The 26,102-nt window shown below is 32.6% G+C and overlaps 1 protein-coding gene across 1 annotated transcript in view; it reads left to right on the top strand.

Moving 5' to 3' along the window:
* TENT4A (terminal nucleotidyltransferase 4A) overlaps positions 1-26,102 on the top strand; it is a 94,299-nt gene that overhangs the window by 36,871 nt on the left and 31,326 nt on the right. Inside the window, exons 3-6 of the mRNA XM_044681892.1 lie at positions 13,006-13,129; positions 19,444-19,490; positions 20,320-20,440; positions 24,057-24,164. Of these exons, the coding sequence (XP_044537827.1) occupies positions 13,006-13,129; positions 19,444-19,490; positions 20,320-20,440; positions 24,057-24,164 (400 nt within the window). The remainder of the gene's footprint in view (positions 1-13,005; positions 13,130-19,443; positions 19,491-20,319; positions 20,441-24,056; positions 24,165-26,102) is intronic.

The following is a 26,102-nucleotide window of genomic DNA, read 5'->3' on the forward strand; positions in this document are numbered from 1 at the left end:
ATATATATACATATACATACATACATACATATATATATATATATATATGCTTATACCTGTGATTTCAGCCATCTACAGTAGGTCTTAATATCTATCTCCTGGGGATATGGAGGCCCTGCTGTAAGTCTGTGGTCCATACTTGGCAAATTCTTCTTGGTTCTTTATAATCATCAAGTACTTTTCAAAATTTTCACTATATCTTTAATATGTTCTAAAATTTTCAAGAAATTTATTGCAATTTCGTCGGCCTAGAGCTTGTTCTTGGAGATATTTAAAAACATATAATTGTTGATAGTTTGCATTTTTTTGGAAAATGACATGATATTATTTGAATTTTTAAATTCAGGAATAGCTCTTATTTTGATGTATTTGGATCAATTCCCATCTACCCCATTTAGAGTTTATTGTAGAATATTGTGTCAGATAATGATCTAAACCTAATTTCCTCCAGATTGTTTTTTAACTTTTCCAGGAGTTTTTGTCAAATAAGGAATTATTACCTCAGTAACTGGTGACTTTGGGTTTATTGAACACTACACTACTAATATTCAGTTTCTTCTGATCCTTTTTGTTCTGTTCTGTTGATCAAAATTTCTATTTTTTAACCAGTACCAAATTGTTTAGATTATGACTACTTTGTAGTATAGTTTTAGATTCAATACTACTTGACTCCTTTCCCTTTAATTTTTTTTTTATTATTCAAATGATTTTTTTTTAAACTTTTTTTTTTTTAAACCCTTAACTTCTGTGTATTGGCTAATAGGTGGAAGAGCGGTAAGGGTGGGCAATGGGTGTCAAGTGACTTGCCCAGGGTCACACAGCTGGGAAGTGTCTGAGGCTGGATTTGAACCTAGGACCTCCTGTCTCTAGGCCTGACTCTCAATCCACTGAGCCACCCAGCTGCCTCCTATTCAAATGAATTTTAAAAATGATTTTGTCTAGTTCTATAAAGTGTTCTTTTAGTAGTTTGCCATGGCACTATGTGTATAAACTAATTTAGATAGTATTGTCATTTTTATTATACTAGAATTTGTCCAATTATGAATATTTATCTGTCTCATTTTTAAAATCTTCATTTATTTTTTGCAGATTGTCTTGTTATATTTATATAATACTTGAGTATGTTGTGGTAGGCACTCTCCCAAATATTTTGTGCATTTGGATGTTATTTAGAAAAGAATTCCCCCCCTGCTAGGTAATATAGATAGGTTAATTTTATGGCTTTATTTTACTTTTATTTTTTTTTTGAAAAAATTTTAAATATTTTTCCGTGGTTACATGACTCATGTTCTTTCCCTCCCCTTTTTTCCTCCCCCTCCCCAGAGCTGACAAGCAATTCCACTAGATTATGCATGTATTATCACTCAATACCTATTTCCAATAATCTTTTAAAAATCAAAACCCCACATCTTATACTCATATAAACAAGTGAAAAATCAAATTGCATTTCTACTTCCACAGTTCTTTCTCTTGATGTGGTTAGCATTCTTTCTTCCATTTAGAAACATTAGATTGTGAGTTCTTTGAGAGCAGGACCCTTTTTTTTTTTGGTCTTTGTTGTATCCCAGTATTTAGCATAGTGCTTGGCATATAGTTGGTACTTAAAAATGTTTGTTGTCTGACTGATTAAAAGTTTTGTTCTTTCCTTTTAGTTTGAAGTCAATTTATCTTAACAGTGAAAATAGAAAATTTAAGTCTTTTAGTCAGTCTTTTTTTTTAACATTACATATGTAGAGAAAGCTGTATTTATCTTTTATGCCTTGAACTTACCTGAAAAGGGCCCCTTTAAAGTCTTAACATCTTAAAAAATAAGTCTCAGTTCCTTCAGAATTGGGTGGTGCAATTAGAGTGCTAGACTTGGATTCAGGAAGGCCCGAGTTCAAAATTCTATGTAAAAACTTGTTGACTGTTTGATCCTAGGCAAATTACTTAACTTTGGTACCTTAGTTTCCTCATCTATCTCCTATTTTCATGTGGGGTTAGCCTTGATGTCCTCTAAGATACCTTCCAACTCTCATCATGTTGTATACTATGAAACTTTTTTCATGCTAGATTTTTATCTGTTTGACATTCTTGTGTTTTTCATTTAGCTTTATGCCGTTTTCAACTTTTGTATATGTCATTTTCACTCTGATAAACCACTTATTAACAACAGCTATGTGCAAGGTTTTATGCTAGGCAGGCACTAGAGATACAAAGGTATATTTGATACAGATTCCATTCTTTTTTTTTTTTTTTTTTTTTAAACCCGTACCATCTGTGTTGAATTCAGTCCTGAGTATTGGTCCCCAGGCAGAAGAACAGTAAGGACTGGGCAAAGAGTCATATAGCTAGGGAGTGTCAAAGGCTAAATTTGAATTCAGGACGTCCTTTCACCAGGCCTATATTTCTATCCACTGAGCTACCTAGCTGCCTCTATAGGCATTATAGGATAAAGGCATTTTATCCAATGGCATGGAGGTAGTGAATATGAAAAATATGTTAAGTAGCTATGTGATATAAAAGGGAATATATGGTAAGTTCAAAAGGGTTAATCTACCCAAAGGGGTCATGATAAATTTGAAGCATTTCAGTTTGAGGCTGAGAAAGATTAGGAAAGGCTTCATGGCAAAGGTGGCATCTAATTCATTAAGATCAATAGACTCAGACCAAAATAGTAATTTTGGGGATATTTGTATTTAAGGCTGAGGAGAGATAGGAAACCAAGGAAGAAAAGGGTTCTCAGATGACAGGGTGGTCCATAGTCTTATTCTACAAAAGATTTTGAGAACAAAAGCACAGTGTAGATTTAGAGCTAAGAATATCATTATTAAGCATATAGTTAGAAGTAGATAAAATAAGCATACTCTATTCATTCTAGAAGTTTAGCTGTATGAGGGAGAAGGGAGAGGCTTAAAGAGATAGGTTAGGGGTGTGCACCCAAGTTCCACATATATATGTTATATATTATATGTGTATTGTACATATTTATATTTTGAGGATGGGGCATCTTAAACTTATAAGAAAGCTCCCTGTGAAGCTGTTAGTTTTGCTAGAGAATTTCTTATTGTGGATAGTTAATGATTTTTATCAATAATTTTTCATTTTTTTAGAGTTATCTCTTTCTCTTATTACTAACTTTTTAAAAAACCCATAACTTCTTAGAATCAATACTAAATATTGGTTCTAAGAGTATTAAGAGGGCTATGCAATTAGGTTTAAGTGACTTGCCCAGGAAAATACAAGTAGAAAGTGTTGTTGAGGCCAGATTTGGACCTCACATCTCTAGGCTTGGCTTTGTATCCATCTGCTTCCCCTATCTTTTGTTTTTTAATAAGACTTTGGGGTCCTTTTTTGTGTTTGAATTTTTTGAAATTTACCTTAAGTCTTGTGTTAACTATCTGACAATGTTTAATACTCTTTTCTTTGCTACTAATAACAATAATAGTTTGTATTTCTGCAACTCTAAGTTGACACAATTCATTTCATTAAGGAACATGACTTACCTTCCAAATTACCACATCAATTCATTCACCATTCAAAATGGTGCTTTTTAAAAAATATAAATTTGTATTGATATCTTTTGTGTTTGCAGCACCTTCTTTTTCCAGTGTATTCCTCCCTCCTAGAAATATTTCTCTTATACCAAAGAGTAAGAGGGAAAACAATTCAGCTATCAGTTATCTATCATAACAACCAAGAACAAGATTATGTGTAGCAGGTATCCCTCTTTCTATCCAGAAGCTAAGGAAGTGCATTCTTATATCTCTTCTTTGGGAACAAACTTAATCATAGCATTCACTTTTTAATGTTTTTTTGGTTCGTTCGATTTACATCATTGTAGTTATTATGCATGTTTACCTGGTTTAGTTTCTTCATTTTGTATCAGTTAGTAAAAGCCTTCTCAAGTATCTGTATTTTGTTAATATCTGAGTATTGGGCCTCTGGCAGAAGAACAGTTAGGGCTGGGCTTTTAGGGTTAAATGACTTGCCAAGAGCCACATAGCTAGGAAGTGTCTGATGCTAGATTTGAACCCAGGTCTTCTGTCCCCAGGCCTGGCTTTCTATCTACTGAGCCACTTAACTGCCCCTATAGATTGTATTTTAAAGGCATTTAGTCTTAATAGCATGGAGGTGATGGGTATATAATTTTACATCACATTAATGTAATAGAAGGACAGCTAGGTGGTTTAGTGGGTAGAGTGCCAGCCTGTTAGTCAGGAAGGGCTGAATTCAAATCTGGCTGCATATACTTACTAGCTTTGTGACCCTGAGCAACTTTCCTCATCTGTAAAGTGAGCTAGAGAAGGACTCTTGTATTTAATTCCCTTATTTTTTTTTTAATGGTGTGACTTTTCATATTCAGGTCATATATCTGTTTAAAGCTTATTATTGTATATGGTCTAAGTGTGGATTTATGCCTAATTTCAACTAAACTACCTTACAGTTTTGTCAAATAGGGAGTTTCTTCTTAAATCTGTTTTCCCTGACATATTGAAAACTGGGTTAATAAGATTGTGATTCTTGATTATCTGATCTCTTCCACTAATTCACTTTTCTATATTTATCCAGCACCGATCAGTTAAAAGAAATACTGAATCTCCCAGGCTCTAATAAAGGGGCTCCTTAATGTTTTGCCTGGTCTAGACCTTTGACCTTCCACTTCCTACTTGGACCAATTTGTCTCTGCTTAGGCAAGCTGGTGGCTATCTGATCCTGGGATCTCAACATATATTGATGCTGACCTCAGTGTGGACACCTTATTGACACTGCCCACTGTACTTCTGAACTCCTGATCTCAATAAATTTGGTAACCTCATCCTCCCTAATAGTTAGGATTACAGGTCTTCTCACCAGTCCCAGCATCAGATAGTTATTAGGAATGCTACTTTGTAGTATAATTTGAGTTTTGGGGATGCTATTTCTTCTTCACTTCGACTCTTTAAAAAAATATTTTTCTTCATATTCCAGATTGTCCCTACAATGAATATTATTATTTTTGTCAAGTACTATAATGTATCTCTCTTGGTACAGGCATTTCATTGTGCTTTGCAGATAATGTGTTTTTTACACATTTTGAAAGTAGGTGGCCACCTTGTGGCAAGAAAGTCTTTTGGTGCCATTTTTTCAACAGCATGTACTCACATCTTGTCTTTCACATTTTAGTAATTCTCATGTTTCAAATGTTTCCATTATTTTATGTCTGTTATGGTGGTCTGTGATTTTTTTTTTTTATGTTACTATTGTAATTATTCTGGGCTACCAAGAATACATCCATATAAGATGGAAAACTTAATTGATAAATGTGTGTATTCTGACTACTCTTCCAGCCAGACGTTCCCCTATTTTTTTTCTTCTTCCTAAGGTCTCCGTAAGGCACAACAATATTGACGTTAGGCCAGTTAATAACCCTACTAATTAATAAGCCTCTAAGTCAGGGGTTGGCAATCTTTTTGGCCGTGAGAGCCATAAATGCCACATTTTTTAAAATGTAATTTCTTGAGAGCCGTACAGTGCCCACAGTGCGCGCTCCTGTAACAGTGCCTGAAAAAAAATTGACTTTATGGCTCCTGCAGAAAGAGCCATCTCTGGCCCTCAAAAGAGCCAGATATAGCTCGAGAGCCATACATTGCCAACCCCTGCTCTAAGTGGTCACTTGAAATCAGAAGCTAGAAATGATTTTAGTGATTGAAACATATGAAAAGTCAAGATAGGCAGAAAGTTCTAGGCCAGTGATGGACAACCTTGGTGTGTCAAAATTCGCCAAAAAACTGAGCATAACTCGGGTGGTGTGTCACTTTGAGAAAAAAAAAAACCATAATTTTGCAATATTTATAATTTAAATAACAAAAATGTATAATTGTAATATATAACTAATTAACCAAAATAGGTAAATTAATATAGGAAGAATTGTCATCTATAGTGCACAGAGTATCTATACTACACTACAACAAATGTTTCATCTTTGGCATATGGCCCCATACTTCTCTATATGCAGCCTTGTGTCATTGAAAATGTCTAAGCGTATCAGTGCTGACACATGTCATAAGTTTGCCATCATTGCTCTAGGCCACAACCCTGATCATTCAGTAACATCAAAGCTTCACCCTCTACCAGCAAAAAGATTACTATCTGCTGAAGGCTCAGATGATGGTTAGCATTTTTTACCAATAAAGTGTTTGTTTTTTAAAGTATGTACATTGTTTTTTTAGACAGTATTAAAACTGCACACTTAACAAGTGACAGTACAGAGTAAACATAACTTTTCTGTGCATTGGAAACCAAAAATTTGTGTGATTTGCTTTATTGGATTGGTCTGGAACTGACCCTGTAGCATCCTCTGCACTTTAAATATAAAAAAAAATTTAGGTAGTATTGTCATTTTTGCTACATTCTTTTGGGCCAGCCCTGGGCAACAGATATCCCTAAATGAATATTTGTCATTAAAAAAATTTGTAGTTTCATAAAAAAATTGTAGTTTTATATATCTTGAATACATCTTGATAGATGGCATTGCAGATATACTATATATTCATTATTTTTAATGGGATTCCTTTTTTTCTTTTTTTCCTCCTGGATTTTGTTGGTACTCTACTGAAATGCTGTTGATTTTGGCGATTTTATTTTGCATCCTGCTGCTTTTACTGAAACTACTCATCTCAGTTGTATTCTTTGATTCCTTGGGGTTATCTTAAGTAAAACCTCACACCTTGAACAAATCAAATGTTAGTTTTGTCTCTCCTTTGCCTGTGTTTATGCTTTTAATTTCTCTTGTCTTGTTACTATTGCTAACATTTTAAAACTGTCAGATAAAGTTAGGGAAAGAAGGCATGCTTAATTTATTTTCTCTTGTACTGAGTATTGAGAAAGAAGGAGTTTTCCTATTACAAATAATACGAACTTGGTTTTAGATGTCTTTTTAAATTGTCTGTGTTGTGCTTTGTCAAAAGCTTTTTCTGCCCATATTAAAATAGTAATATGATTTGGAATGTTCTGTTTTTAGTAATTATACCATTTTTCTAATGGTAAACCATGTTTGAGTCTATGAATATCCAACTTAATCATAATGAATAAGTTTTGGGTGTAGAAATCTTTTTGTTAGAATTTTAAAAATTAACAAATGTTTATTAGTTATAATGGTTTATAGTTTAATTTTTTGTTCTTTTTTCCTCTCAAGGTTAGACATTAAAACTTTATTTGTCTCATAAAAGGTTAAATCTAGTCATGTGTTTTTTCTTAATTTTTGAGAACAATTTGGTATAGTTGTTAATTTTTAAAATTATTTGATAGAATTTGCTATTTATTTGGACTTAGGTTCCTACTTCAGTTCCATTTTTTGAAATTAGAATAAATTTCTATTTCATATTCTATTGGTTTATATTTTTTATGTTGCAGTAATCCTTCATTTCTTTCAAATTCTCTACCTGTCACATAGTTGTGTATGCATGTTTATAATTTGTATTCTCCATTGTGATTTTTTTTTTACTCCAGTAATTTGATTTTCTTCATTCTTCATTTTAAGAGATTAGCTAGATGGAGGTTTATCAATTTTGTTAGTCTTTTGAAAGAGCTAACTTTTAGTTTTATCAGTTCTTTAGTTCTTTGTCTATTTTGTCCAGTTGTCCAATTATTCCTCCCCTCAATTTAAAGACTTTTTTTTTTGTTGGATTCATTCATTTTCTTTCTTTTAAAATTTCATTTTCAATCCAGTGACCTTTTTTTCTTAGTTTTTAGTTTTTTCTTAATTTTATTGTCTCACTTATTTCTATAGGCTGTATCAACTTTGTGCTCCCTATTATCTCTAATTTGTACATTATTATTTTAGTAGACCTCTTTTTTTTTTCTTTTGCTGTGCTCTACTTTTAGCAATAAGGGAAGTAATGTTAGATAGCCGCAGAATTACATAGTTGGAGTCACTCTGTCATAAGGCTGGGTCCCATTATGATCAACCTCTATCTCTAAGGACTTATTTCTGATTCTCTGACTCACTACCCTCACAACTAGGGGTGCTCACTGACTTTAGGAACTAACACATATTCCCACTATAGGTTCTGATCTCCTGCTGCAGTTACACACCTTTTGTTCCCCTGGTACCATTATGCTCAGGAGAGCCTTCCTTCTCCAGTTCTCCAGGATATTATTTTGTCTCTTACCTCTCTTTGCCATGAGACTATAGCAATCACTTTCCCTTTACTTGTAATTCATTGATTTAGCCTATCACATATGACCCTCTGTTCCCAACTTCCTTTTCCCCCATTTTATGTATCTTTCCACTGAGCTATTCTATTCTCTCCCTCAGAGACAGTGATTTACAGCTTCAAGGGGTCTTAAATATTACCATGGCTTATAAATGCAATACTTTAATACTTCATCTGAGTTTGCCACAACAACTTTAAACTCTTTGATCCTTTTTATTTTTGGGAGACACTCATTTATTCTTTGTTTTACATTGATCATCTGAGACAAATTCATTACTTAGTATTTTCTTGGTAATATACTTATTTACTTTCTCCCTTCCCTTCCATGCTATGATTTTTTAAAAAAATTATAAGCTTCAGGTTTGTGGCATTATTTGTTGTTTGAGGTTTCAACTTGGGCTCATTTGCATTTTGGATATATAATTCAATTCTTTTGATTTATTATGAATATAAACAATACTGATTTGAAATTAATTTTCTTTCATATTTGCAAGTTTTTCTTTTAATTATTTCAAAAATTTGTCACTGCAGTTATATTTAATTGTATCTCTTAGTATTTGAAGTCTGAAGCACTTTATGGTATTTTGTAGATATTCGTGATTAATGTTTTGTGGTCTGTATTTGAAAGTTCTAGACTTCTATATCTTAACTTAAGCTTATTAAAGTTTTTAAAAATTTGTGCTATCTGGGAGATTTAGAATCTCTAATCACTGAACATATCTTTGATGTCATTCACTTTAGTTTATATATAGAATTCATCTTTTAATATGATACCTTTTGCAAATTTCCCCCCAGATTTTCCTTCACTTCAGTATTTTTGTGTTCTTTTGTTATTCTCTTTATCAATTTCTATTACTTTGGAAAGATTCTTGTTCCAAAATTCATTTTTTCCTGCTTCATTATTTAAGTTTTAAAATTCTGCTTTTAAGAAATCTAATTTTTGATGTATATATTCTTATTTTCTTTTTTAATAGTTTTTCTTCTATCAAGTCATTTTCAGAGTTTTTTACTGTCTTTCCATGATATGTAGGGAGATCATAGGAATATCTTTCACTAGACAAGAGTATTCAAAATATTTTCATTTCTCAAGGTTATTCATTCTTCCTTTTATTTTTAGGTTGTCTCGGGTTCAGTTGCATGTTAGCTAGGTTTTTATTCAGTTTTTCTCTCTTGATATTTTAGTGTTTCATCAGTTTTCATATATTCCCTTCACTCTTTTGCCAGTTCCTGTTCCACAGGTGCACAAACTCCTCCAAGGTTGAGTTAATAGATGGCTTCCCCCTCTTCCCGTTAGGGGTTTTGAGGTCAGACCCTTTCTGTGAATAAGCTAGGAGGAAGGAGGTCTAGTTTCAACTTGGTTTCTGGTCCTATTACCCTATTTCTATCTGTCCTTTGGCTGTTAGTTCTACACACCTATGTTTACAGGCCAGCTTGAGTTCCTAAGTTAAGGGTGCCCCCTGCCCTTCATTCTCCCTTCTCTTCCTGTGACTGAGAAGAATCCATGCCTGATACTTTCTGTGGGCTATGTGTGGAAAACAGGAAAAGTCATTACCATTGCAGGGAAGGAAGAGTTCCCATAGTTGTCCCCTGAGTCACAAACTTGGGAACTTGATGTTGTATTCTTTGAGGCAGACATTTAATAGTTGATTTGAGTGTAGTAGTGCTGAGAGCTCTTTAGTATTAAAGATTCCTTTTGTTAACTCATGAAATCTTTGGCACATCTTTTGTATTTAGCTGTAATTTATTAATATCTAGTTCATAATTTCTTTCCTTTGAGGTTTTTGTGTTGAAGAAGTTTACAAAAAGTGACTCCTGCCATCTTGCTAGTAAAATTTTGAAAGAGTTTCATATAAAGTTCAAATTACATGTGTTTAACTTTAGCCAAGAAAAAAACTAGAAAGATTTCTTCCCAGTAATCTCTTCCCTCCTTCTCCCAACCTCCCCCTAAAAACAAAGCTTAACAAAGGTTGAAAACTGGGAGCATCCAGAGTCAAAGGAACAAAAAGATACTTCACAGATAGTTTGTTTAACATGTAAAATATTGCAAATGATCATGAAAAAAAAAGACATTGGTCAGGAAGTAGTTGTCAAAGTACTAAAATTTAAAGAGGCAGTAATCAAAAAAGTAATTTAATTTTTGTTCTGGAAGCTAGCAGAATATGTTATGCTAGTCTAGAGGCAAAGTGTAATTTTTTTCTTCTTCAAACTTCTATTTTTACTATCTTGAAAGCAAAGTAGCAAGTTTAAGAAATTTTCAGATTTTGGGTCAATGGATTAAAATAGAACTCTCACACTGGCCAATATTTACTTAATAACAAATTTTGCTGCATTTGTCATATGTTCAGTTCTCTCTATTCCTAGTTTTTGGTTATTAATTTGATTTTGAGTTCAGATATCTAAAGTCTTTGCCTTCAATGAGATGTGGATTTCTAGAATGCTTTGGCTATTTGAGTGCTAACTAAATTTATAACAACAATAATTGATACTTTGAATCATATAATGTTTTAAAACTATTTCCAAAGCCCTTACTGATTTTCATTCATTGCACTGAGTAAATGTTTTTATTTAAAATTTTTTTTTTTAAATTTTTATCCCAGAACCACCCCTTTAAGCTAGGATAGGGCATGTTTGATTCCATTTTAGCAGTGGAGGGTTTTAAGTGACTTGCCTAAAGTCACATAGGTAGCAAGTAGGAGAAGGAAGGTCTCTTGAGTTTGATCCCTGTGTTAGTACCTCCTAGCTATTCTTCATAATCACTAATTAATTTAATAAAGATAAGATCATTTTAAATGAAAAAATTAAGGATCTTTAATTTTACTTAACTGCTTTCTGGGAATATCTTGCACCAAAGGAGATTACAGGTTTCTATGATTTGTTTAACAATCCCTTCAGATTTACTTGAGACCAAGAGGAAAGATAAACTTCTTTAGGGGGTCGCACACTCTTTCAGATATATCACAGGCAGGATCTGAATCCAAGTGCAGTACTCTGTTCCCTACTCTGCTACATCACTGATTTAAAGATATTTCTTTAGGTTCACAATTAATTAACTTGTTAATTCTTTCTACTTGGGCAGTTTGATCCATATAATAATAAATATATTGGATTAGATGTAAAACATGATACAAAGTACCTTTAAATTGTTTTCCACCTGATAAATTATATGGTTAAATATTAACAAAAAATTCTATTATAAATACATTAAAACTATTTGATCTCATTGCTCTTCTGCAATTTGGCAGATAAATATATATTATATATGTTATATATATGTATGTATAAATAAAAAATAAAATAAATACAAAAAAATTTATTTTTAAAATAAATTCATTCCATAAAAATTTGACTTATACTTCTAGACTAACTTCCTTAGGGTAGGGTTTACATTTAAATGTTGCTTATTTCAATTTAATAAAAATTTTATGCAGTTTAATTATATTTCAAAATACTATAGTCATTTTTGTTAAGTCATGAACAAACCATATTGACATTTATTACTCAAGCAGTTTGAACTTCTGATGACCTTTAAAGTTGGATTATTATCAGTATGGTTCCTGCTCTTCTCAACTTTTTTTTTTTAAACCCTTACCTTCTGTCTTAGAATCAGTACTGTTTATTGGTTCCAAGGCAGAAGAGTGGTAAGGGGTAGGCAATGGGGGTTAAGTGACTTGCCCAGGGTCACAAACCTAGGAAGTGTCTGAGGCCAGATTTGAACCCAGGACTTCCCGTCTCTAGGTCTGACTCTCAATCCACTGAGCCACCCAACTGCCCCCCACTTTTAAAAGTGTTATTTAAATAATTTTCTTTTTTTATTTGATGAATGAATACTTTAAGTCAGAGAATGCCTATTTTGCCAGTTATTTCAGGAGCAATGGAATATGTATATTTACCAAATATAGACTTTTCAATATAAGCACATGAATTTTAAATATATACATTTAACACATTCTGAAGTACTAGTTTGCCTTTTTCTTTTCTGCTTCCTAACTAAAAACTGTAATATAATGACAAACTTAATCTACTTGGCGTCTGTGATGCTAAATTGGCATCAGTACTTCTTTCCTATAGAGGCCAATGGTGAGATCTGTCAGGTGCTGACATAAATTTTTGTCTGGAAAGATAAATGGCTGGAGGTGGGGGGGGTGGCAAGTGGAGGTGGATAAATCTTTTGGAATTATCCCTATTTTAGACCTACTATTCAGGATGTGATTTAGAATCCTAAAAGTAAGATAATAATGCCCATGTAAATTAACTTATTTCCTGCTATTGCCCTACAGTGTTGTTTTCTTTTAGAGAAAATGCCTTTAGATGGTTACCAATTTTATTGTTTATGTTTATTTTTTATTTAAATGCAGTTTTATTGAGCAATGCTAATTTGAAATGACTGCAACTTGTTTGACTGAATTCTGTGACTATCTACCATAGATAAATATGTTGTGTGTATGTATACATACAAACATATATATATATATCATATATACATTTACATTTTTCTTTTCTATGTATCATTTTTTCCTTCCCTCTTTTGTTTCTACTGTCCTTTATTCCACCTTTCTCACTTCCCTTGTTAACTTCAGAACTAAATACTTTTGCCTGACTTTTATTATTAAACATTGCGTGTTTAATAAATAATAATGTGTGACAGTTATTATTAAAAATCTATGGTTTATCTGTTTAAGTACAAAATAACCAATATGATTTAAAAATTATTTTTATGGTTTGTTTATGTAGCTTTAATAATACTATTAATAGATCTATATTGTTAAGTGTTTTTTGGAAGCCCATTTATACTCACAATAATGATTTTTTTTGTCCTTTTTTCTTTTAGGCTTCATGAAGAAATAATTGACTTTTATAACTTCATGTCCCCTTGTCCCGAAGAAGCAGCTATGCGAAGAGAAGTAGTTAAAAGAATAGAAACTGTCATAAAAGATCTTTGGCCTACAGCTGATGTAAGTATATATTTTCAAATCTTTGTATATATAGGAATCCATAGTACCTTCATGTTCCTGTACATACTTCTTTGTGTGTATATAAGTTTAGACATATATTTACCATAAAGAATCAGACCCATTTCCCAGTCAGAATTCTACCAACAGACATCTTATGAAAAGGTATGATTTTTTTAAAAGTTAAAGGCTTCTCCATATATTTTAATTTCTTTTAACCTGCATGCCATGAGAAGTGGTAGAGTACACAGTAAGAATAGAATTGTAGAAGGAAAAGCCTGAGCATAAGCCTGAACTTTTCCATGTGTTAGATGTTCATTTTTTGGACCTTTACATTTTATAAAGTGAATGATTATTTGCAAATTTTAATACATGTTTAAAAGTTTTATTTACTAAATTATCCTGAACTACCTCTAACATTGACCAGCACTATTTTAGGCACTGTGAGAGGGATAAAAAGATGTCTAAGGTATGGTTTCTACTCTAAAGGAGCTTATAGTAGATCTGTAAATTTGTCATTTATATTTTTGTATTGTAAAACTAATTTTTATATGCCTTAAATACATCAGTCTTCAGATAGTACTCTATCCATATTTGTCCCAAGCGTTTGTAAGTAATGAAGATAGGTGTAGTTATAATAAGGGCAGTGAGACATAGTAGACAGAGTCCTGGGATTGAAGTCAGGAAAATTCAGTATTGGAATTGGGAAATCTGTTCAGATCCTACTTCTTTGTGACCTTTGGAAAAATCATTTAACCTGTTTTTCTCAGGCAATTCTTATAAACCATTGAAGGAAGCTTTGGAGAGTAGAGTACATTATATTTATGAAATCATAGATTCTTTGTGTCTGTATTTTGGTTCCTATTCCAGATACCTCTATTTATCTTTCTTTTTTCCATTCCTTTCTTGTCTAACCTTATTGAAAACACTCTTCTAAGTTCCATGGTAATGAAATATTTTTAAAACATGCCTTACTGTTGCCTGATAATTCTTTTATTTTCCTCTGATAGCTTTTTGGTCACATTGCCCCAACTGTCATTTCAAATCTCATTTCTCTTCCCCCATATCACCCCTTTACTGGCTCCCTCAGCAGAGACCCTTGGTTACTATTTTAAAGAGAAGATTGAAACTATTTTTCTCTTATTCTCTTCCATTCTATATTCAATGTACTCATTCTCTCTTAAATTTTCTCTTTCTTTGCTCTAGTCTGAAAAAAAAGTTACCCTCTTTGTTAAGGCCCACATCTTTTTGTGCTCTTGATACCATGTCTTTAGCCAACCTCTCTCTTCTATTTGAACTCTTTAACAGGTTCTTCTTTGCAAACATGCTGGAGTGGTCTTCATCTTTAAAAAAACCAAAACAAACTTCACTTGACCATTCCTCATTCCTTTTTCCCTATGTTGATTTTCTTTTTCATTGTCAAAAGTCCTGGAAAAAAGACATCTACAGCCTTTGCCTCTACTTCTTCAGCTCCCACTCACTTTTTTGACTCCTTGCAATTTGACTTCTGCCACTATCATGTCCTAGATCTATTCTCTCATAGGTTAATAGTCTCTAAATTGCATCATTCTTCTTAACCTCTTCACAGCTTTTATTGATTATTCTCTTCACTAATCCTATTATTCCATTTCCAGATTTCATTATTTATGGAGACACCACTATCTTTCTAGTCACTTAGGTTTATAAACTGAATCTTTGGTTTTTCTTACCCTACACTACTCAAACTTTACAGCTAGTTTCTAAGTTTTGTTATATAACAACTCTTGACTTTGTCCCCTTTCTCCATTCATACTTTCACCACCCTGGTGTTCAAGTCCCACTCATTTCTTCCCTAGATTATTGTAAGTAGCTTCCTAATTCTTTCCCCGAAACCATTGTTCACAGAGCTACCAAAATTATATTCCTGATGTATAGGTTTGACCATATCCCTCATCTTTTCAAAAGTCTTCAGTGACTCCCTTTTGCTTCTAGGATAAATTACAGTCTTGGCCCTGCTAAAACTCTTACTGATCTGGTTCTAGGCTAATTTTCCAGACTTAACTTTACATTATACAGTGGCATTGCTTTCATACTGACTTTGTTTATCTTTCCTAAAGTTGGACGCCTCCCAACCCCCCCAAACTCCCCTCCAAGCTCTTTCACAGGTGTTCCTACTGCCTGGAACATACTCTTTCCTTTTTTGCCTCTTAGGAATCTTAGCTCATTCATGGCCCAGTTAATGTACTTTATAAAATCCTTCTAGTTGTTGGTGAGCTCTCCTTCAAATTATCTTATGTTTAATTATCAGTTTACAAAGTATATATCTTGTAAGCTTCTTGTGGTTATGACTGGTGGTTTTTTCCACTTTGGTTGTGGTGTTGAATATCCCTAATGCCTTGCATAGTATCTTGAATATAACAAGTGTTTAAATATTTATTAAAAGAAATTCAGAAAACCTTTGTCAGTAAAAACTTTTATCAGTTGTATGTAGTTATCCAAATGTAAGGTTTCTACCTCAAAGAAATTTAATAGATCAGTCAGGCATAAATTCCTTTTAGTAAATTTTTTACTTGAGCATTCAGTTGTCTACCCCTTTAATCATTATGAAAATAAAGTTTCATCATTTCTCAGGGTTTATTGTAGAGCATTCTTATTTTTGAAAATGACTAACATTTTACCAGTTCTTCAACATTAATTGCTGTGGTACCCTTGAGTTCCTTCAAAACCCTTGACTCAGTATCATCCCATCAAAGTGATTTTTCTATATCTAAACAAAGTCTAGAACCATGATGGCACCTGCAGGCCCCTGGCTCCCAAATGCAGGGGGTGGGACATTCTAGCCTCCCTCTACCATCTCAGGGTCTGAGCTCTGTCAGTTGTGCAGCTGTGCCCCTCCAGCCCCAAAGAGGTGAGTAGTGGTGTAGCTTTTTACCTCTGCCCCTTCCTACCCTAAGGGATGTGGCCTCCCAAGTGTGGCCAACCTGGGGCTGGTAGCCTGGCCCCACCCTCAAACACAAGGGGAGGTTGTAAGGCACTGGAGCTTCCCCATGGAGCTTGATCCCGCCCCCGGCTCCACCCTGAATGCAGGGATGGGTGGGGCACTGCACTAAGTCAGGGGGTGGGGCATGGCACACATTTGGAGTGGGCCTAGGCATTCAGTCTGGGGGTGGGTGGGTAGGGCATGGTACAGGGTCCTTAAAAGGTTCACCATTACTGGTCTAGAACATCCTATATATTTACCATTATTTGTTCTTTTGACCTCACCCACATGAAGGGACAACTTGAGAATGAGAATCTTTTCTAAAGGCTTCCTCAGTAAAAAGAAACAGAATTATCTTACTGTATTGTTTTATTTTGGGGGGTAATTTTTTTGAATTTTGCTAACTGGTCCAGTTATTTGTCTTGCTGCCTTTATCCCTTTGATATTAAAAAAAAACAGCTCTTTTAACATTTTCCTTGGACTTCCAGTAGGATGTTATAAAAAAAGAATTTTACTGAATCATTGACTTAATTTTTAACTCTTACCCAAGCACCTAAGCTAATGCTTTATGATTCCCTTTTTAAAAATTTGAATGATGAATTTCATTGGTTTTCCACCAGAAGTCTTGAAATAAATAGTGAAAAATTTTTTGTCCTTTCCTAATCCTCTGATTTCCCAATTTAAAAAAAAATCTTAAAAAAATTTAAGGAAACTGCTGATGTCACTTACTACCAAATCCTTTTCAGTTTAGTGAATTAGTAATGATTTTGAGTTTTTATTAGTGAATTTTCTTGAGTAGATAAACTTATTTTAGAATTACATGAAATTATTGAAATTACAGTGTTCTTTGTCTTAGAGAAAAACCATATGTAGGTAAATTTTTATAACAATATACTGGTCATTTCTACTTAGACTTTATTGGCCTAGACAGTAGCTTGGCATATACTCAACCTGTTCTTATTACTTAAGACTCTTAAATGTTGAGTGCCTAGCCTGTCTGATATAGTGCTTTAATGTATGACTCATTTTACAGATAATTTGTTGTAGCAGTCTAAAAATAAACTAATTTTTAATGCTCATGTATTGCATAATATGAATGTAACAAAACTTTTTTGCACAGTCTATGAATATTCTTGTCATTTTATCATCCTTTAACTTATTTCCAATCCAATTTTTAGGACATAGGACATCCTAGAATTTGAGAATTAGAAGGGACTTCAGTGGCTCTCTTTTCTTATCTCTAACTAAAAGGAATCTGCACTATAAAATGCTTAGTGGCTGTTCTAGACTTTGCTTGAAGACTTCCAAGAAGAAGACAAACAACTATTTCTTAATTTCTTAAAAAATTTCTTAAAAAAACCCAATTTTGTAAGTGCTACAGATTTTCCCCAACATCAAGCCTAAATCAAACTCTTTAAATTTGTAACCATTGTACTTAGTGCCAATCAGTAAAAAAAATGTAATACCTTTTCGATGTGACGGCCATTCAAGTCGCTCTTTCTTCTCCCATCTCTTTTTTTTTTTTAAATAAAAGTGGTTGGACTAAATGAAATATTCCAGATATCAGTCACTTCCTACCCTATAAACATGCTGGAATAACATGACCAGGACAGAATATGGAGTAACTTTCACTTCCTTTTTCCTCTGTTAATATTGCATTAGGTTTTTTGAAAACCATTTTTTACTGCTAAGTTCTTGTAGTCCTCTAAAACCCTCAGATCTTTTTGACAAAAACATCACTACCTTGATCTTATACTTATGCAGCTAATGTAATATTTACATTTATTTCTATTAAATTTCATTTTATTATATTTAGCCCAGTGCTGTAGTCTGCTAATATATTTTTGAGATCCTAACTCATTCAGCATGTTAGAAATCTCCTTCCATTTTAATGTCACTTGCAAATCTGATGAGTCTTCCATCCTCATCCATGTCATTGATGAGAGTAATAAACAGCCTAGGGTCAAGTCCATATTCTTGGGGTCCTCCACTGCAGAACTCTTGTCTGCTGACATTGAACCATTGACCATTAAGGCTGGACATCCAACCATTTTTTATTCATCTAATTGCATTATATTTTCTGCATTTTGCCATATTTTCCATTTGAGTAATTTTAGATACTTTGTCAAAAAGCTTTACTAAAATATATGTAAAACATATCTAAGGAATTCCTGTTTTTTGTTTTAGTAATCAATAAAAAAGTGAAATAATATAAATTTGGTATAACCTATTTTTAATAGAGCCATACTTGTTCTTTTATTAACTATCACTTTAATGTGTCATTATAGAATTTTCCTAGGAATCAAAGTCAAGCTCACCAGCCTAGAGTTTACAGATTTCCTTGCTTTTTTGGGAGGTAGGGGTGTTGTTGGGGATGGGGAGGGAGTGGGGAAACCAAAATATTTGTTTTTCTCTAATCTTCTGGTACTTTTTCTATTTTCGATGGTTTTTCAGATATTACTATGTTGACTTTGCAATCACATGTAAGAACATCTCATGTATCAGTATTTTTGTATATTCAAGTTCTTATGCAGATTGGCAGAATTAAAATTAGGAGAGGCCTCAATTCAGAATTCATTTTGATATTTTTTGTATGACTTTTGCCAAGTGACTTAACCTTTCTGAGACTTTGTTTTCTTACCTTTATAATGAGGATAACACCTGTAATTGTTTTAAGGACTAACTGAATAAATAAAGCATTTCACCAAATTTAAAGTGCTATTTAAATGTTAGTTATCATTTAAATTTTTATTATAGAGAAATTACATGTTACATTTGGATGTTCTTATGAATATAGTTGATTAAGTTATTTGTTTTGATTTATTAATTTAAATGTCATTCTTCAGAGAGCTTTCAAAAATTTCAATATGCATTTTAAAATTATTTAGGTAGAGCAACAAGACAAATTTTCTGGTTTTGAGACCATTAGAAATTCATACAATGGAGATAGCAAATTATTAAAATAAGAATGTTCTTTGATTGCAAAATATTTTTCTTACTAGTAATTTATTTTTGATCTTTGTTTTACTATTAAAATTCTAGTTTGGGAGCAGCTGGATTGAGAGCCAAGCCTAGAGATGGGAGGCCTTAGGTTTAGATCTGGCCTCAGACACTTCCTAGCTGGGTGACCCTGGGCAGGTCACTTAACCCCCACTGCTTAACCCCTTATCACTCTCTTGCCTTAGAATCAATACATAGCATTGATTCTAGGATGGAAGGTAAGAGTTTAAAAAAAAATTCTAGTTTGGCTTTGTGTCTAATAATAATTATTTATTTTTATGTTAAGTTGTTAATTTAATCGGAACTTTGATAATGAATTGCTTGAAATGTTTTAGTAGAAGATGTCTTTTTCTTTCAGGTTCAGATATTTGGCAGCTTTAGTACAGGGCTTTATCTTCCAACTAGGTAAGTTAGTTCTAAGTTAAATTTTTTACTTATTTAGTTTCTTAATTAAATGTGTTGTATGTGTATGAAAAATTTAAAGTCATATTTACTTTTTTAGTTTCAAGACTGTGCATCACATAATTATAGCCAAATCAAGATTAGTAAAGAACAGAGGGTGGTTATAAGGAATGAAATATCATGAGCTTTCACAGTTTTATTATAATTTTTGCTTAGAACTCCAGTTTCTCATTTATAAAATGAAAATGTGGGCTACTTGGCCTCTTAAGTCATCTAATTATGATTCAATTGATACTAAGTATGAGTTTTTATAATTCTTTATTTTTCCCACGATGGACCTTTTTATCCATAATAATAAAGATTTGTCATAATTACATAAGAAATTATATTTAAATTTCGATTTTTAAAAGTTAATGTCCATTCTTCTGATCTATAAGTACTATTTGCAAATTAAGGGAAAGACAGTCTGAAATTTATGAGGATTCTAGATAACCCAGGGACATCTCAAATTACTTTAATGGAAAGTGAATTTGACTTGGAAAAATGCCATAATCTGTAGAGAGCACAGAAATGTGAATTTTAAGATATGGTTCTGTTTTAAAATTATATCTGTAGGATATTTAGAAAACCATTTCTATTTCATGTCATTATTTTACAATAGGAGATAAATGGCTCTTTTACCAGTGAGGAAAATTAAATAGAATTATTTTATGCTCCAAAAGAAGTAGTGAATGATTTATTCAAACTAAATATTATGTTGTCTTACTTTTAGAATAGAAATAAAATGTTTATTGCATGTTTTATTGACATATATGCTCTCTCTTTTGTATAGTGACATAGACTTAGTAGTTTTTGGAAAATGGGAGCGTCCTCCTTTACAGCTGTTGGAACAAGCGCTTCGGAAACACAATGTGGCTGAGCCATGTTCCATTAAAGTACTTGACAAAGCTACAGTAAGTATTTTTTAAACGTAATGAAGCAGGTAGGTAGGTTTAGAGAACTAAAAAAATTCTGCACAAGGAGCTCTTGATTTAGTAGAATATGATGAATTAATATGTTGGATTTTTCAATATTTAGATATTGTCTTGATTAAAATTTGAGTTTATGTGATGTCAATCTTTTGTAATACATTTCAGTTATTATGATCATCAGCTGCTTATATAAGCTTGATGGAAATTGTAATTTCTAATAGAACAAGTGCAAGTAAACAGTCAAGATTTTCTTGGAAGAATAGCAAATTTTACTTAAACGATTTCTTCCTTGTGGAGGAAGAAGAATGCTTCAAGTTAGAAATCTTGGATTCATTGGAAATGGGAGGATAAGGGGGCATTTTAGGTTTTCAGTGTACTCTGCATATTAGTAAACTCCAAAATAGTGGTATTAGTATAGTGTCCTGGATAGTGGAATTTTCATTCAGTATTTTCTCAGTTTTCAAAATGAATATTGTTTCATTTCTATATTTCATTATAATATTTGGAGGAATAAAAAATCTTATGCCATTATATTAATGAGACATGAAATGACTATTAATGTAGAAGTTTAAATTTATTGTGATACTTAATAATGCTTTATTTTTGTCCAGACATTAATTTGTGTTTTTGTGTATTTTTTTGAATGGGGATGAAGGTGTTTTTAGACTAAAAGTTTAATTTTTAAGTGGTATACTTTTATAAATTATTTTCTTAGCTCACTATTCCTTTTTTTGCATACTCTATCCTTAAAATATATACTTTGTGGAAAAATTTATTAAAATATCTTCATAAATCTTTTTTTTTCCTCACAAAAAGATTCTTTGAAAGAAATGAACACAAATGAGTTTCCTTTCTGAGTTGTTAATCTCCCTATGTCTCAGTTTCCTTTTTCTGTAAAATTAGATGATTGGTTTTTGTGATTGCTAAAATCTCTTCAGTCCTAAAGTCTGTGGTTCAATAGTCAGGCAAATCCTTTTGCTTTGTGGATAAATCTGATGAGGTAGTGGTTGTCCAAAATTCATAGTAATTTATGTAGACTTGGAAGAGACCTTAAAAGTCATTTAGTCCATCTCTTCATTTTTTTTTTTTTTTACATTTTTAAACCCTTAACTTCTGTGTATTGGCTCCTAGGTGGAAGAGTAGTAAGGGTGGGCAACGGGGGTCAAGTGACTTGCCCAGGATCACACAGCTGGGAAGTGTCTGAGGCCGGATTTGAACCTAGGACCTCCCATCTCTAGGCTTGACTCTCAATCCACTGAGCTATACAGCTACCCCCCCAATCTCTTCATTTTTGAGACTCAGAGAAGTTAAACTTTACTTGAACAAAGTCAGAGAGCAGTGACAGAGATGGGATTCAGAATTGGGTCTTTTTAAAAGACAAAACAAAACAATATAGCTAATATGGAAATATGTTTTGAATGATTTCACATGTATACTTGATATATTGTTTTCCTTCTCATTGAGTAGGGTAAGGGAGGGAATGAGAGAATCTAGAATTCAAAAATTTAAAAAGAAAAGAGTGTTAAAAATAAATAAATTTAAAAAGAAGAATTGGGTCCTGTAACTCTAAGTTTAACACTTCTACTATACCATGTAGCTTCTTTAATGGAATACCAAGATTTTAGTGACAGTTTTTCACCAAAAACTAAAATACCCTGGTAAGTAGATTGTCCTGGGTTTCTGAGAAATCTTAGGAAAAATAAAATGTTTTAAATAATAGTTATGCCTCCTGGTTAGATTCCCTTAAGCTAGGTGCTATGTACCCACAATTTTTTTTGTTTCTGGTTAATAGATGATGTCCAGACTAACAATAGCAGCAGAATTGTCCTTCCATGATCATAAGATCTGTCAACATTCTTTTTTTAGAAGTGAAGCATCTCATATTGACTACCTTGGTCAGATGCACTATTACTATAGTATTGCTAAGATGTTCAGAACCCAGAGAGAATGATAGGGAGCAGAGACAAAGGTTTTCATATTTTGAGCAAATTTAATTTGATTAGATTTTTTGTTGTGCTATTAATGAAGTAGAAAGAGTGTTCAAATTTCAGCTCCAGTGCTTGTTTGCTAGCTGTGTGACTTTGGGAAGTTTTTTTTTTTTTGAGCCTTGGTGGTTATTTTTCAGGAAGAAACAGATCTGTGTTCTTTTTCACAAATAGGGAGTTCATGGTAAGGAACTTCTTCTACCAAAGCAGAAAAACACCTTCTGTGGAAATAATAGTCTTAGAGAGTTGCCTGGAGGCATTCAGAGATGAAATAACTTGCACAGGGATATGTAGTCATTATCGGTATAAGGGAGGACTTGACTTCTCTTCTTTTGACTTTCTATTACTGCTGCTTATGGGATTATCTTTGTACTTACCTACTTAAAATGTTTCTGTAAAGAAAAGTACTTTGTAAATCTTAAAGTATTATATAGCTAGAGATTTACATACACTAGAACTCACATTAATGAAATTATGGATTTTTGAAGTATTATTGCCCATAGTAATTATTTTTTTCTTATTGAATTAATATTGGGAGAAGTAGGGAAGAATGACAAGTTTTTAGAATGGCAAAAATTTTTATTTGAGAAATAACTAAAAACAACTTTTGGGGATTGTTTTCCCCCTAAAATTAGTTTAAAACATTTGGAAATCTTAAAAAAAATGGACTTTAAGTACCATTTTAGACTGATAGTAGACAAAATATTTTTTCATCACTTTATTATGCCACCAGTTTCTGTGAGAGGGATGCACCTTTACTCTCTCTCCCCGAGGTACTTACTGCTCCCAAACTCTCCATTCTCTAAAAAGAAGAACAAATGAGATCACAGTCTTTTACATTTACTGATTGATTTGTACTCTCACATGAAGGCATTTTGGTGTAGTTGTGCATGGTACTGTTTCATCTCTGTCACTAATTATGAGGCAGCCAGGTGGCTCAGTGAATAGAGAGCTAGACTTGAAATCAAAAAAAGACCTAAGATCAAATTTCAGCCTCAAATCCTTAATAGTTATGTGATCCCAGGCAAGTTTCCTTAACTGCAAAAAAGGAATAATAAAAGCACCAGCCTTCCAGGTTTGCCATACAACAGTCAAATGAGATAAGAATTGTAAGCCACTTAGCACAAAACCTGACACTTAGTAATTGCTATATAAATGCTAATTATTTTTATAACTTTTATAATGATTAATAACAATGAGCTATATGAACTTGAGCACATTCCTTAATCTTTTAGGGGCTCAGTTTTTTTATTGGTAAAAATAAGATATTTCTAATATCTCTTTGAGCTCTACTACTTTAAATTGATGTATTATATCACCTTGATTTATTTACTAATTTGTACTCTACACAAGGTTTTACACATTTAAATTGTCTGAAATGTAGCATTGGTTTTGTTTATATTGTTTATATTATTGTCCAGTTTGTATTGGTCATCTACAAGATGATGTAGGATTTCTGTATCCTCATTAATGGAGGTGTTATTGATGTTCCTTCCGTCCATTTGTGTTTGTCATTTTTTTCCCTAAAATTCATAGAAAAATTCAATTTTGAAAAATCTTATTATTGCAAGTCTTACAAAGTAAGCCAGTAATGCCTTTAAAATGTTTTGTAGGTACCAATAATAAAACTCACTGACCAGGAGACAGAAGTAAAAGTTGACATCAGTTTTAATATGGAAACTGGTGTGAAGGCAGCTCGGTTAATCAAGGATTATATGAAGGTATGTTTAGTATGCTAAAAGTTGAATCTCAGTAAAATTAAGGAATTTTAGAGATCTTTTTAGTTACTTGATTTTAATCTGTAAAACTTTAAGAAACTTAGCACATGGGTTAATTTGGAAAATTATTTAGTTTTACTTTTAATGCTTTATATTTGCCTTATTTGTGATACAAAGTTATAAAGAAGTGTCCTTTTCTAAGTAGATATAAGATTTGTTTCTCCACTCAAACTTGAATGTTTTTGCTGCTATTTGCACTAGAAAGTTTTAACTGAGAGATTCCCATTTAAAGTAACAACTTCACAGATTTGCTTCTACAAAGAGAACTACCTTGTGCTATCTTTGAATTTTGAAACGAAGTAGAATCTCTTCCCAGTATCTATTTGTATGAAAAACAGAAGATTAGCCATGTTTAAGAGTTTGTCAGGATTTTTAATGAGAATTTAGTAAATCGTAAATTAGTTATGAATTTAAAACTTGGAATATAATCTTAAAAAATTCAGTCAAAAGTATATCTTTTAAAATCCCCTTCATTTGACTAAAATGAGTGTGACAATTTGAACACTTGATTGAATGAAACATAAAAAACTGATAGCTTTGTTTCATGATAGGTTTTTAAAATCTTTTCTTATCATTTAACAATTCCAAAAAGTTATAAATCTTCCTTAATGTGATTCATTTTTCAGACAGTGTTAAACTGAAATATGTATAGACTTTTAAAGATTTTTCCTTTTATCTTTATTTTATTTTATTTTTTAATTTTTAATTTTGAATATTTTCCTATAGTTACATGTTTCATGTTCTTTCCCTCTCCTCCAAGCCCAATCCCCCACCCCCATAGCTGACGCACAATTACACTGGGTTTTACATGTATCATTGATTAAGACCTAATTTCATATTATTGATAGTTGGACTAGAGTTATCGTTTAGTGTCTACATTCCCAATAATATCCCCATCAGCCCATGTGTTCAGGCCGTTGTTTTTCCTTCTGTGTTTCTACTCCCACAATTCTTCCTCTGAATGTGGCTGGTTTTCTTTCTCTTAAGTCCCTCAGCCTTGCTCTGGATCCTTGCATTGCTGCTAGTAGAGAAGTCTGTTATGTTCAATTGTACCACAGTGTATCAGTCTCTGTGTACATTGTTCTCCTGGATCTGCTCCTTTCTCTCTGTATCAATTCCTGGAGGTCATTCCAGTTCACATGGAATTCTTCCAGTTCATTATTCCTTCCAGCACAATAGTATTCCATCACCAACAGATAACACAATTTGTTTAGCCATTCCCCAGTCCTCATTTTCCAATTTTTTGCACAGAGAGAGTACGGTTATAAATATTTTTGTATAAGTCTTTTTCCTTCTTTTTTCTTTGGGGTATAAACTAAGCAGTGGTATGGCTGGATTAAAAGGCAGATAGTCTTTTAAAGCCCTTTGGGCATAGTTCCAAATTGCCATCGAGAATAGTTGGATCAATTCACAACTCCACCAGCAATGCATTAATGTCCCAATTTTGCCACATCTCCTCCAACATTCATTACTCTCCCCTGTTGTTATTTTAGCCAATCTGCTAGGTGTGAGGTGGTACCTCAGAGTTGTTTTGATTTGCATTTCTCTAATTATTAGAGATTTAGAATATTTTTTCATGTGCTTATTGATAGTTTTGATTGTTTTATCTGAAAATTGCCTATTCATGTCTCTTGCCCATTTATCAGTTGAGGAATGGCTTGATTTTTTTGTACAATTGATTTAGTTTCTTATATATTTGAGTAATTAGACCTTTGTCAGAGTTATTTGTTATAAAGATTTTTACCCAATTTATTGTTTCTAATTTTGGTAGCATTGGTTTTGTTTGTACCAAAACTTTTTCATCTAATATAATTGAAGTTATTTATTTTATATTTTGTAAGTTTTTCTAACTCTTGCTTGGTTTTAAAATCTTTCCTTTCC

This window comes from Gracilinanus agilis, chromosome 1 (assembly GCF_016433145.1).
Source record: "Gracilinanus agilis isolate LMUSP501 chromosome 1, AgileGrace, whole genome shotgun sequence".
Taxonomy (NCBI): Eukaryota; Metazoa; Chordata; class Mammalia; order Didelphimorphia; family Didelphidae; genus Gracilinanus; species Gracilinanus agilis.